Here is a 14,306-nt window from a genome sequence, read left to right on the forward strand (position 1 = left end):
CTCAAAACATCTCATTTGTTGTCACTGTAACACAAGGGATCTCTCACAGTGAAAAGGGACAGAAAACATGTCTTGAGCAGGATTTCTCTCATCTAACTTTATTATCACATCAGTAGGCCTACACTTAAAGTTCTCACTCATTTGTGCTCCATAATTTCAAAGGCCATTTCCCATTGTATTGTCTACAATTCGTAGAATATTATCTGTAATTCTAGGACTGATCAAGTCCCTCTGTGCTTTTCACTGTCTGCATCTAGACCAAGAATCAAGTTAAATTCCAGTGTTACTCCAGTTAAGCCCCTGGAGTTACCTTCACTGTCCCTTTGGCATGTCCTTTAAATATTACATTGACAAATTCCTCAGTTAAGGATCCCGGAACTGCTGAGCAGCTGTTTCAATGTCCCACTGCCACCATTCCCTACTGTGGGTCTTATCTATGGAATCTGGCAATAAAAACATAATTTTGTGATGATTTCTAACTCATTTTAGTATTCCTTTTTGTGGAAAAGCGTTCTCACCCTTGTTGCATTGCTGAAGGAGGATGGTAAAGCCAAGGCAAATATCGGATCACAGCTTTGTTGTCCCTGTGGTTTCCCCGGGTGATTTCCATGGCAGCAATCTGAGCTAAACCAACTTTCAGATGTCCACCAAATGTGTCTTCATGCAGTGGCTGAGAACAAGTCTTCATGTGACTCTGCAAGGCAAAGATCTGATTTCCTACCCAAAAAGAGTATTTTACTTGAACTAAGTTCTTCCAAAAAACAGCATATTCTATTTCACTCCCCTTCAATTCCTTCTCAGGATCTCTAACTGTGTCTACAAAACAAAACTGAAAAATAGACTTTAAAAAATTCTCCAGTGCCTATATGAGTAACACTTGTATGATGCAGATCTTTCCCCACCCACAATTTCAAGAGGCCAGACAAAATATAAATTGGGCAAAATGTACAGGCAGCTGTACAACAGCTCATAAATACAAACTAATGCTTGCACATCCAGAGAGCTTAGGTGAAAACAAAAGAACCTAACCATTTAACAAGATGGAAGGCATTTCCTGCCCAGATGCTATGTGCAATACTCTATTTACACGTTCAGAAAGAAGCTCTCACTTATTCACCAGCACTATTCAGCTATATTGCACCTTTCAGTTACAAATGCCTTTAAGCTCTGGTGATAAAAAGGGTCAAACCTCTCACCAAGAAACACGCAAATATTTATGCCTGTAAATACAATTAATTATCCTGCTTTGCCAGCTTTGAGCGATGTTTCATTGGTGCTTCTTTAGGTACTTCTGCATTTCTATTAAGCTAACTTTGCATTACCTTCTGGTATTAGACTATAACAGAACACAGGCTGACTGCAGTTGCTTGCTTAAAAGGAGAGCCATATGCTTCGCACAAGAAAATCAGGTCATCAGTTATTCAATTATTATAACAGGATAAAAATCAGTGAACCAATAGTATTTCTGTAACAGATAAGTATCTGACCCCAGAAACTTACACTCTCAAATTGCACTTACTTAAAGTCTCTTTCAAGAGAAAAAACCCCTATGTACCAGCATGAATATCTAATGACTGTTATATAGACAAGTAAAAAGGATAGACAGTTTTGCAGGTAAATACATTATAAACCTTCAAAAATGGTGGAATTTTCTAAATAAAATCCTACCAAACTTTACCAATTAAAATGTTATTGCAAAGAGAAAAAAAATCATAATAAACTGAACAGAAACAGTACACTGAAATGTGATTATCTTGAGAATTAACATTTATACCTTTTTTATAATGCAGTAGTTGCTAACACAAAGGACTGAAAATAATTAGCCTCTTTCACAGACATTATTATTGGACACACAAAAGATGACATTAGGTATAAATAAACAACTTTAACTATTTCTGTTCACTGAATTCCTACAGAGAGTAGAAATTTCCAAATTTGGAAACCAACATTAAACTTCTGCTGTTGGGATTGTTACTGGTCATATAAATCATATAGAATTCTTTGCTAGCTACCAACCCCAGATGCTGTTGATAATACACACTTGTCATAAGAAATCGTACAACTGGATGAACTTAGGACTCATTTTCTAGTGAGTAACACTGCTGTTAATAAAACCCAAGCAATGTAAGGAAATATATTAAATGAGCTTGCAAGAATTTGAATCTAAATGCTGTGAATTTGTTTGAAGTTCTGACTATTTGTAAACTTAGAAATGCTTACAAATATTTTCTCAAATATGTTGAAGCCACAGAGTAAGTGGTTAAATAATTTCTGGGTAAATAAAAACTGCCTTTTAATTTTATAAGACAGAAAAGTTTATTCTTTACAATACATAAAATTATGGTCATATTTGACTCTCCTATTATGCTAATTTTGTCCTCAGATTCCTGTACTATATGGCTAAATCAAAACAACATGCAATTTCTGACGTAGTTTTAAATGGGCAGATGACTTATTTGGGAAGCTTCTTGTTGAATTTCAAAACATGAAAGTGAAAAAATGGGCAAAATTTTAGCTCATGTTCTACCTATATCAATTCATGAATTTTTTAAAAATAAATAGTCCCGCTGAGCATAAGAAGTAATCATCAGACTTCAGCTCTGTAAGAACAACTCTAAAACTCAGACTACAGCTCAAGGAAAGAAGGGCAGAAGGAAAAAAGTCCAAATGACAGAAAGTTTTCTACAGAAACATTTTACACAGGAGTGAGGATACCTGCAAGTATTTATAAACAAATTTTCCCCATTCCTGGTTTCAGATAAGTTCATTTTTTTTTCCTGTGGAACTAGCAAACCAGATGTATCTCTTGCCTCATTTATGATTCATTTGCCTACCTATTCTGAAAGCAGTTCTGAACTTTAAGAAAAATAGGTGAATAACTTAAGAGGATAGAGTGGGAAGGCAATCCAATTCAACTTAAAATGATTAATTACTTTGTGCTTTGAAGTAAATTTCTACTCCAGCATAACAGGCTGCTTCCCTTAGACTATTTTTTTTAATTCAAAGAAATTCATGGCCAGGAGGGTGAGAACCTAAGAAAAGGGATATTTTATCCAGTAAAATACAGTTACAGTGAGTTTCAAGATACAAGTTTCAGTTTAGCTGGGATTCTTCTTCTTTTTGTGGTAAGTATTATTAACCTGCAATAAGGTGTCCCCTCTGGGGCAAAGGTGGGGTGGAGGAGCCAGGAGGACTGTGAACAAGTGAGTGTGTGAGAAACTAGTGGGGTAAAAATTCTCATTTCATTGCTTCATAAATAAAATTCAGAGCAGCACTGTAACCTAGGCTATTTATTTTTCAAAACATCTTAGAGAATTTCCATTCTGTAGGAAATTTAATATGTTATTATATCCTGCTTAATAAATGAAGCAGGAATTCTAGGTTTTGATCAGCTAATGATTACTAGGATCTTTTCATGAAATGCATTCCTAAATAAAGTATTTTATGTTGACAGAAGTATTTTCCTATCACTACTCTTAACAATTTGTCATTCAACTAATATAAAGAAACCAAAATGCAGTTTGGACTACAGAGGTAAGAGCTATTTGGTTTTTCTCCACCTCAACAGAATATAACCTGACAGTAAAAACAACAGCATCCATTAGAAAAAGGACACCCCCCTTTTTTAGGCCAATTACTGCATTTTAATTACCTCTGAACTTCCAATTAATTTAAGTGTCTGTGTATATAAGAGACACAGGTTTCCTACACAGGAGTATACTTACTTGTAGAGGCAAGGAGTTTTATGCTTCCCTGGGTTATATTAAACATGACTACTTCTCACAGTGACTTTGGTATGACATTTGCTTATGATCAACATTTCAGAAAAACCAAGCCTGCATTTTTATTGTGTGCTGATGATATTTGAATCAGCCTCCATTTCAACACCACATAAGCTACTTTTTACTGCTGCCACAGAAGTCTCTAATCTATAACAGTATTAACAATTTTTTAAAAGAGAAAGGAAAAAACACCTGTCAGTCATCCTCAAACACTTCCTACCGTGTCTCCCAGGCAGGTTCCTTACAGAAAACATATTTTTGTTAAAAAAAAGTCATATACTTTAGATCAATGTATGCCCAGAACCAACCTTCAATTTGGTTAAGGTATGCATATCTGCAATGAAATCCAGAACTTCCCCAACATACTGCCTCATGCATTCCATTGCTGCTGTTCCACACTAAAACATAAAAGAAATAAGTTTAAGTACCAGGTTTTGCTTCACCAGAATACAATTGGTCTGTCTCAAGTTCTTTATTTTACTTTTAGTTAGAATAATTAGGAATAGGTATTCTTTGATGTTCTTCTTCTCACTGTATTGTCCTCTTATCTGATTATAGCATAAGATAGCCCAGCTGCTGTAGCTTCTTCATGCATCATAAAATACTCTTATCTGTCACAGCAATAAAAGATTAACTGATGAAACTTTCAAGAATATTCTTGTCATGTCATCCTGAAATTTACAGCAGTCCAGAATCAAAGTGTTAAAAACTCAATGAGAATTGAACAACTCAGTTTTTCAAGCAGCTGAGCATTTCTGCAATTGGAACCAATCAGTTACTATCAAAGAAAACAAAAGTCAGTCACAGGCACAGATGCCCTTACATTCACATTAATCACGATGGAAAAACAGTTTAAATAACTGGTTTCAGGTATTTTATGTGTAAACATCACTAAAATGTATTATGTTTTTTCCTTTTTGCAAAAACTAATGAATATTTCTTGTATATTCCTGAAGAAAAAACATTCAAAATACAGCATCTTAATGGCACTTAAGCTATTAAGTGCTCCAGTTAGATCATAAAGATATAAGCTTATTAAGAAGCCACCTGTGCCAGAGCAAAAACAATCTCAAAGGGAAAACAAAAGGACTCAATGTGGTGCTTGCTGTATTTGCACAGTACCAATTTTCATAATCCTTTTCCTAGAACAGTCACAAATGTGAATCTGGCCCTCAGCAGATGCGCCTGAGGTGCATAAAGCAGTCAACAGAACAAAGCTGTCAGATTAAATAAGAGCTTTGAACAGATCACAGAACCCTGCAGGGAAGCTTTCCGAAGGTGATACGACTGACCCACTAGGTATCACATAAACCTCCGTTTATGTGTTAATAGTCTGAGGTGAAGATAATGCTAGCTGAATTCAAGGGGAACTATGGATGTCTCATTCTTAGGAGCCAAGTAAAAGAAATGCTTAACTTTTGAGGCTAAATGATCATACTATTAAATTAGATACCTTTTTGAAGCCACCAAAATCTACTTTATCCCAAGTCCTCGGCTCAGGGCAAAACATTGCAGTAAAGTTTACAGAAGAAAACTACTGTTCTTTGACCTCTTTTTAATTACCTGCACTTTGAAGCATAGAAGCTGATTATCCTATCTGAGTATACAAATGAACTAGATATAGTTTCGATCAAAAAATTATTAAGCCAGAGTTGAGTTTTAGTGGCTGAAATTTGAAGCATTCTATATTTAAACATATTCTAGCATTCTATATTTAAACAACTGGCCTGGGCACTCCCCATTTTTGTATGTTAGTATCAGTCTACACAGTGTTGAACTATGCCACCTTCTGGATTTTCAAATGTTGTTCCTGTCAGTTCTCATGACGGAGTCAAAAACAGTAAAATATGGTCATTGGGAACCCTGTCAGTATATCCTCCATCCAGTTTATGTGCACTAAGGATTCAACCTGGCTTCTAGAATATTGAATAACAGAATTATGAAAGATGCTACACTCCAGTCTCTGAAAATAAATGCTCAGTTGCACAAGACTTCTCTCCAACCACCTATTCTGTTTCATGCAAGCAGTAGGCAGCCTAATTTTCTGTGATTTCTTCTGAAATGATCATGTTCCTATCACACCTCGTAACACCAATGTTAGTCTGTCTATTTAAAGCAAGTATAAATTAAAATATCCTGTTGGGAGGAAAGGTATTATTAAAGATTGGCATTTAAAAAATCACGCACTTCAGAAGATACATGGGAAAGATCCTATTAAGTCATCCCTAAAGCTGAGACACACATAGGGAAACAAGTTTTCCTCACTCAGCCTGTGAGGCAAACCTTGGCTAACCCCCTTCCATCTGCTTGGGTACTCAGTCACAAGTCAAGACCTCCCATTGTGCTACTTCCTCCCATATTCACCAGGTGCATATTCAGTGCCCAGGCAATTAGGAGTATTTGTAATTCAGCTACACTCATCAGCAGGATATAAATGAATGACTTATATACATTACCAGAGAAATACCATTAACTCCCTTCTTTAATCAGAATCTTTTGTGAAAATGGAGGCAATGGCTTGTAGCTTTCCATTCTGCTACCATTTTTTGATGCATTCAGCTGGTCTGTTCCCCACTGAGAATTGCAGCTCTCGATTTTTTTTTTTGAGCACAGGCTCCACTGAAGTCAATTACATGACTAAAGGTTATCAGTGAAAGCAAGGGAAGCAACATCAAATTCAGAACTTTTCCACCATTAATAGAAAGGATGAAGCATCTCAACCTCCAGCGTGTAATATATCTTGCCAACCAGAGGAGAAATAAAAGGAAAGAACATTAAAATGAAGCAAAGAAAGCTGAATAAGATGTATTTTTTAAAAAATCAGAACAACAGAACTAAGAAATGGACTTTGGTCCAGTACTTACTCCAGGCATTGAGGCAATCATCTGTTTATGTAAGATTGTTGACTCAGCTAGTTTTGTTCCAGCATCTGCACAAACAAACTAAGAAGAAATTAAAGACAAGTTATTTTTAAATTATTTTTTGAGGAACCTGAAGACACTAATAATTTATTCATTACTTCATTAAAATCAGTTCAGATCTCTTCTTGCTTTTATTCATGGTAATTTGCCTTCAGAGATCTCTTTCTTTATAAACAACCTACTTAACTCACCATTATAAATGAGATAATTTTAATGAAAAAAAATCTGACTTTAATGTGCTTAATTAACACATATGCTGTGCAGGAGTAATTTGAAGAATATTGTGTAACAAATCAGACTTTCTTTATGAAAAAAAAATATATATTTGCTATTTCTTCCATATATCAAATGTTCCTCTTTCATTATAGAGTAAACCATGACAGAGAATGGTAAGGCAGGATGCCATATTCTTCACTGTGACATTATAACACGTTCACTGAAGTTCTACAATTATGCATTTTATGAAGAGCTTTGAAGCTGACAACATACTAGTATGGTGTGGTATAACTTCTGCACAATACAGGCCACAATACTACATAAACAAGCTGTTTCTGAGAGAGGGTCAGTGTCATTTTATTACAGTAGAATCTCTCTCATTGCTTTTCTTATGCTTTTATTTCACCTTTTTTCTTGTTTCTTTTTATTTCCAAATCCCTCGACCTAAAATCTCCAGAGTCCATATCATTCATACATTAAACTTGCCAATACTGTTATTTAATCATTATAAACTTCAATCATGCATTGGACACCCTGCAGATGATTTGCTTGTTCCTACAACTTCTTGTCCTAACATTGTACTTGCACTTGAGCAATTTTTGTCCATAGTGATGCAATGTAACTTTCTAAGAAGGAGCAGACAGAAAATAACTGTCAACTAAGGTCTAAGCATTAATCTCCCTTCTTATTAAAAATTAATTGATACCATGGTACTTTCACAAACTGAGACAGATATTGACTACCATATTTTATGGTTGTCTAATGCATATATATGTTAGCAGTACTCTCAATGACTGACTGCACTTCACGAAAATATTTCAAAATATCCTTTACAGCCCTAGAATTCACTCTTGCATTTCCACAAGCTTTACAACAAAACAGATCAGGTACACTGAATCTTAGAGCCTGACTGAACAAGCAAATTCTAAAGAGACATCAGTATAATTTGAAGTCAATGGAAATCCTGGAGATGTGTGCTGATGAAATGTGAGCAGAGAAAAGTACTGGGAAACAAAATGCTGTGTGAAGAAGCAGTTCCTATGGAAACCCATGGAACAGCAGCATGTACATGATGGCTTTCATTTGCTAGGACAAATCAAGGAGACAGTCTTTCAGTACCCTTTATCATCTAGGACACCTATGCAAAGATTGGAGTGATCTGGTTAAAATTCTCATTCTTTGTGAAGTGGGATAAAGTTAACTCTCATCTTAGTCTTATGTCACCAGTGACACTGATGGCACTATGTAATCTGGATAAACGTGGGTGTCAAATGTACCTTTCTAGGAACTCCTTTGTTAGTCAGCCCACAAGTGATCTATCATTAAATTAAAGTGCTCCTAGCTCCTTTGTTATCTGGAACATTTTGACAGAATCTCTGTATTCTGTGTGCAGTGTCTGTATAGAATCTTGCATACAGGCTAACATGTCCATGGAGACATGACTGTTGGAAATTAAAACCACTTCCGTTTGGTGCTGTGTTAACTCTGTATGGCTTTATTCTTTCAAAAGCATACAACCTGAATTAATATTGTAGCGGCTTTGTGTAGTAAAGAGGTGAACCAATTCCTTCATTCTGTTAATGGCACCAGAGAAAATTTAAAAAGTAAGACACATATGCTACTGGTAGATTTCTTAAATTACAGTGGTGCTGGAGATGGGCTTAGTGGTTACTATGGTACTGCAATTCCAGAGGCTGTTGAATGATTCAGACCACATACTACTGAGAGCTGCCAATTTGCACAGTCAATGGGAGAAGTTGTCATCATGCCTCCAGTAGGCATCTACGGCAGATGGTCTGAATACAACCCCTATTCTCCACCACTGACTACATAGAAACAGAAGCTGGCTGCTTTGGATTGCAGGAAATATGAATCACTTCATCAGCTTCTGAAAGAGAGACATCATAAAAGACATTTACATCCACATTAGATGCTGTTGTGTAAGGTATGAATACATCCCAAAGTGAATACAGCATATGGGAACAGTGCTAGGAGGAAAACCCAGGCAATTATCATTTTATCTTTATGAGATAAAGGTAATGTAAGAGAGAGTTTTGCTTACTGGGTCTCTCAGGCAATTGACCCAATATGAAGGACAAGTGTTAATCAGTTAAATCCCACTGCCAAAACTGACATGGCCTGTTTGCATTCTTAAATGAGAAATTCAGGCATGACTAGACTAGGGGATTGTCACTGTTGGGGTAGCCACAGGACTGAATTACAGGACTGATGCAGAATAATTGCTTTATTCTGTAATACAGGAAAAGTCAGTTCAAGTCAACAAAAACCATTGCACACGGTATCAAGGTGCATCACTGCAGCCGTAAGACAGAAAGAGGCTGGTGGTTGTTATTTGATGGTAGTGACTGGGACTGAAAAAAAGAAGTTTGGGTTTAATAATAATTAAAAAAAAAAAAAAGGCAAACTTGTGCTTTTTAAATTAAAATGGATTTTAAAAAATAACACCTTACCATCAAAAGAAAAAAACTCATCTGTTATTCTTCCCTTCCCAACTTCTCTCCCTAACACTGATGGCATAATAATTGTTTTCAGAGTTATCCTAACTTCTATATAATTTTATTAGTCAGTATTATTTCTGTGTCAACTGGCAATGACTTACTTACTATGAGCAATGTACCAGTACTCAAAAGAAAATGAGTCCATAGTAAGCTATATGAAGCTTTGACCCATAATGGGATGGGAAAGAGTGAATGGAGCTGTGATGCTGGGAGCATTATGAGGGATCTATGTAATAAACACCTCACCTGAACCTTATGGAGTGCTGTTATGCTGGTCCCCTATAATTTTAAGTCTGTAAATTTAAGTTCCTAACATATCATTGTTAGCTCATTGTAAACAATGAGAGCCCACTACCTGTGATGACATTTGATGGACTTCAAGAAATTGTGTTCATGGGACAGGCTTGTGGTGCCAAACTGTGCCACACTTGCCTTCTTGGAGGCAGAAGTTTTCACAAGTCTGTATCTTATTTCCTCATATTTTCCAATGAAAAAGCTAGCATGACTCCACAGAATGAAAGCAGCAGAAATATTGTCAATGTATTCTTTACTGGAAAACTACAGGTTAAAAGAAAATGGCCTTCAGGAACTGCAGACAAGCTTACTGCCAGAAACTGAGTTGTGGCTCATGATCAGCACCCCTTCCCACACAAACTGGTGACAGGGTTTGAGGCTAGGATATGAAGACAAGGCAGCACCTGGGGCAGCTGCCCCATAAGAACATGGTATAAAACTCAATGGACTCAACCCTTATGGGTCCCTTCCAACTCAAGATATACTCTGTGATCTTCAATACATCAGCAATGATGCACAGGTCATTATCATTATGAGAAATTTGGATTCCAACTTTAAATTTTAATGTAGGAGCCTAAATGTATGCACCAATGCATACAAATGCAATTGGATTTGGATTCAAAAAGTTCTTCTTTCACCGACATTGCTGGTACTTTCTGTAACCATGCTGGACTTCGTTCTTCTGCTCTGCCCCACTCCTGAAGTTGGGCCAAGATAGGACCAGTATGAAAATTACATCAGAATCTCCTGTACCTGCACCAACAGCAGCAGATTCATGTCTGGTAAGGGTGACTTTAACTTGAGTGCTTGCAGTAACTCCAATATAACACAGCGCGTCAAGTAGAATTTGTCCCTTTCCTACAACAAAAAATACAGAATTGTCAATGTCCTGAAATTCACTGACAGCCACTACTAAACCATAAAGATACATTTTATCTAAGTTTAAGAATAACAAAGTTACAAAAGTGTACTGGTTTCTCCTGTCTTAAGAAAAAGATATCACCACTCATCATTTATATAATTCTACAGACTTAACCGAACAGACATCAATGAAGGTAATCTTCCTTTCATGTTTTATCAGAAATTATATCCGAGATTTAATATTTCCCACATGAGATACAGATAGATTTTATAAAATAGTTATAAAGTCCAGGCATGCAAACATAGCTTTTATTAAGTAGTCCCATACAAAGAGAAAAGGGGAAAGCAGTAAGAAATGACACAGGAGAATAAAACTGGTGTGGTATTTAGCATTATTCTTTCACTGAACCTGCCAAAAACAGTCTACATTTCACCATATTCTTTTTCTGTTGTTTTCCCCCTTTAAAAAATGAGTGCCTGCACTACAGCTGCTTGGACTATCTATTTTCACTCATTAGACTGGCAGTACTTTTCCACTTCCACAATAAAAACAGTCTTGGCTACAGCTGCTACAACAGAAACACTTTAAAACATAGGGGGAAATCAGCCAGTGGAGATTAGCACGCAGAAGTCTAAGAATAGAGTTGTAGGGCTGAGTCAGCAAGGAGGTACAAGAGATAAGAGGGGCTTGTTATACATCTTACTTTGTCATTCTCTGACTTTAGACAATAAGATAAAAACATAGAACCTGCTACTGACCACAGCAACTCAAGAATTTTGATCAGCAAGAGCACCATGCTCTATTTCAGACAACCACTAGAGACGAAATAAATTGTCTAATAAGAAGAGCGTATCTAAAGTGTGCTTAAGATCTAAAACCTAGTATCCTCCGTCTTGTAAATCTCATACATTTGCCCATTCACTTAAGTTAAATGTATGAAAATTTTTACTCAGTCAGGGCCTCAGTTTCTCCACAAAAATCTGTAAAATGTGACCATTTGTCTCTTCCTCAGAGAAGTTTTATGAGGTTAGTGAGAGACAACTTGAAGGCCACCTCCAGCTGCACACAGGAGAAGATGAATAGCTGGAAGTAAGAGTGACCTTTGGTTGCAGCAGACCAAGCAGTCGCCAAGGTTCCTCTTAAGAGAGCTGAGGTCACCACACCACCTGTGTGGCATACTGTCAAACAATGCGTGCAGCAGCAGTGCGTGTCTGCCACAGCACCCATATATCTTTGAAAGAAAACAGATCTTAAATATCAGGCCTTGATCTGGGAGAAGGTGCCAAAACAACAGAATGGTATGTCTTTCACGGATGTTAGATGCCAGTCTGTGAATCAAGAGACCGTACTTCAAGTTCCTAGTTTCCCCTTCAATTACATGGAGTGTGCAGACAGATAACATATTCAGATGATGGAACAGGTCCCAAACTGCAGTCCTTGTCCTTGTCTGACTACATTGCTGCAGTCTAGGCAGCTAAACTCGCAGGAAGCTAACACTCCAAAATCAGCTTGAGGGGACAAATATTCAAAAATCACACATTCCACACACATGAGTGGTGCTCTGATAAAAATTACACAATATAATAATATCCAGGAGAGGTCAGATGAGAACAAATATCTTCAGTAACTTATCTCCAACAAGGCCATAAGCAGAAGCAAAAGGAAGAATAAGAACAAGGCAAGCATGTGTAATTTTACCAACTATTTTCAGCTCAGGGAACTTCTGAGCTCAGCATGGTTTCTGTATAATTCATGACTCTCAATATATTTCTCTTCCATGTAACTGTCCATTGACCTCTGGGACTCATGTCAACCTTTAGCACAAATGGTACTTGGTAAGGAGTCACAAACTGTTGAAGAATCACTTCCCTTTACTTGCTTTGATTAGTTCCTACAAACTTAGTATGTTCTTTCCACTGGGAAGGAATGAATTACCCATCTCTGTCTGGATCACTTGTGACCTTGCAGACCTCTCTCACATTCTCACCAGTTGTTGCACTTTCAGATTGAGGAGCTCTGACTTAGTTGCTCTGTATGTGGAACTCACCTAACTATTTGATTGTTCTTGAGATCATTACCTGAACTTTCTCTGATACTACAACATTCTGAGTGGGAATGGAGAACCAGAACAGTGCACAACACTCAAAGCATAAAAAGATCCTGATTACTTGTTAGAATTCCCCAGGAAGAGTGCCCCTTCCCACCACCATATGCCTTCCCAGACTTGAGACACAGACACTATGCCGTGCCACACTCAAGTCAGATGACAATTACATCCCCCCAAAGAGTGGACAGAACTTCTGATCAGTAACCCAGTACAGTAGCCTACACACACTGAAAAAGAAGGAAGACATAATTCTTTCAAAAGCATTCAACTATTTTACATACCAACATCTATGCTATGCAGGATATTGGGCCACAATAAATTGCTTTGCCAGAACACTGGAAAGGAGGCATAGGCTTCATGAATCCCAGCTTTTCTTGGCTTTAGGGATAATACAGCAGTTGGCTACCTCTTTCTCAAAGAAGTCTCCTATCTCACAGTCTAAACTCAATGTTTGTTAAGCACATGCAATGCAGAGAGATTGAGCAAAATCAGGCAAAATGGTTTTTTGACATCTGACTTGTTGCTTCCTGCACTGTAAATCAGGAGTGATGACAGGTAAGCCAATGGCCCAGAGTATCCTTCCTATCCAAGCCTACTTATTCCTATCATCCTGCTGGTGGTAAATATGTATAAACCTAGTTTATACATACTTTTAGAACTTTATACTCTGCCACAGGGCCACTGTTCCATAAAAGTAACACCCAGGGGAGTCACATATAGAAATTTGGTACCCGAAGTATCAAGAATACACTAACTACTTCAGCCTCTGTTCAGCCAAATTAACTCTCAAATGTCTATGCATCCCTATAGAAAACTGCTTTGCAACCTTCAAGTTGTGACTTACCACATGTCAATATGTAGAACATGAAACTCCTGAAGTTCCAGTAGTACCTCAGGGTCCAAACTTAGTAATAAGAGTAAATTTGGACCTTTAATGGAGTGTTATGCTATCCTCTAAGTAAGCTAGTATAAAGCAAAAATCTTTGTCACCGCTGCTACTACAGTAATTAAAAATACTGAAGATCTGCCACATAATATTCTTCAAAAAATTCAGTAGCAAAATCATGTGGCATTCTGCATTCACTTGGTAAGGGACAACAGAATACTAGCAAAAGGTTAAGCTTAGCTTCAAGCTTCTGCAGCTATAAGATATAAGAAAGCCAAAAAGTGTCCATTTAGGACCTTAAGACACTTGAAAGGAAAACTAAAGATATGATTACTACCCACAGAAAAGATGCTACTCTCAACTGAGAGTTCCAAAGGCACTGAAAAAAACAAATTGCTGACCTGGAACAGAAACTCAGACAACAGAAATATCAGATTGACCTGAGTCTTCAGGCTCCAAGACGAGAAACTCAGATATTCCTACCACAGGGTATCAGGAAAATGTTGCAGTAAAGAAAGATTTGGAGTGGTTGTACAGCACTGACTTCTACAAAGTGCATGTCAGAGTAGCTTGCTCTTTGAAAAGACAAGAATCCTCCACAGCTTAGCTGAAAGTTGGTGTTTTGTTCCAGTCACCACACTCAACGTTGCAAAACAAGCAATTACATTTGAATAGTTTCAACGCTCACAAATTATATTCATTCTGAAATTCACTTCTAT

The 14,306-nt window shown here is 37.1% G+C and overlaps 1 protein-coding gene across 13 annotated transcripts in view; it reads right to left on the bottom strand.

The window, feature by feature from the left end:
- Window positions 1-14,306, bottom strand: part of UNC79 (unc-79 homolog, NALCN channel complex subunit) — a 107,529-nt gene that overhangs the window by 11,851 nt on the left and 81,372 nt on the right. For all 13 annotated transcript variants that reach the window (XM_048307079.1, XM_048307069.1, XM_048307068.1 and 10 more), the window contains 4 exons: window positions 10,486-10,590; window positions 6,647-6,724; window positions 4,091-4,180; window positions 519-694 (listed from right to left, as the gene is read on the bottom strand). In XM_048307079.1, coding sequence (XP_048163036.1) covers window positions 519-694; window positions 4,091-4,180; window positions 6,647-6,724; window positions 10,486-10,590 — 449 coding nt within the window. The remainder of the gene's footprint in view (window positions 1-518; window positions 695-4,090; window positions 4,181-6,646; window positions 6,725-10,485; window positions 10,591-14,306) is intronic.

Source organism: Corvus hawaiiensis, chromosome 6 (genome assembly GCF_020740725.1).
Source record: "Corvus hawaiiensis isolate bCorHaw1 chromosome 6, bCorHaw1.pri.cur, whole genome shotgun sequence".
NCBI lineage: Eukaryota > Metazoa > Chordata > Aves > Passeriformes > Corvidae > Corvus > Corvus hawaiiensis.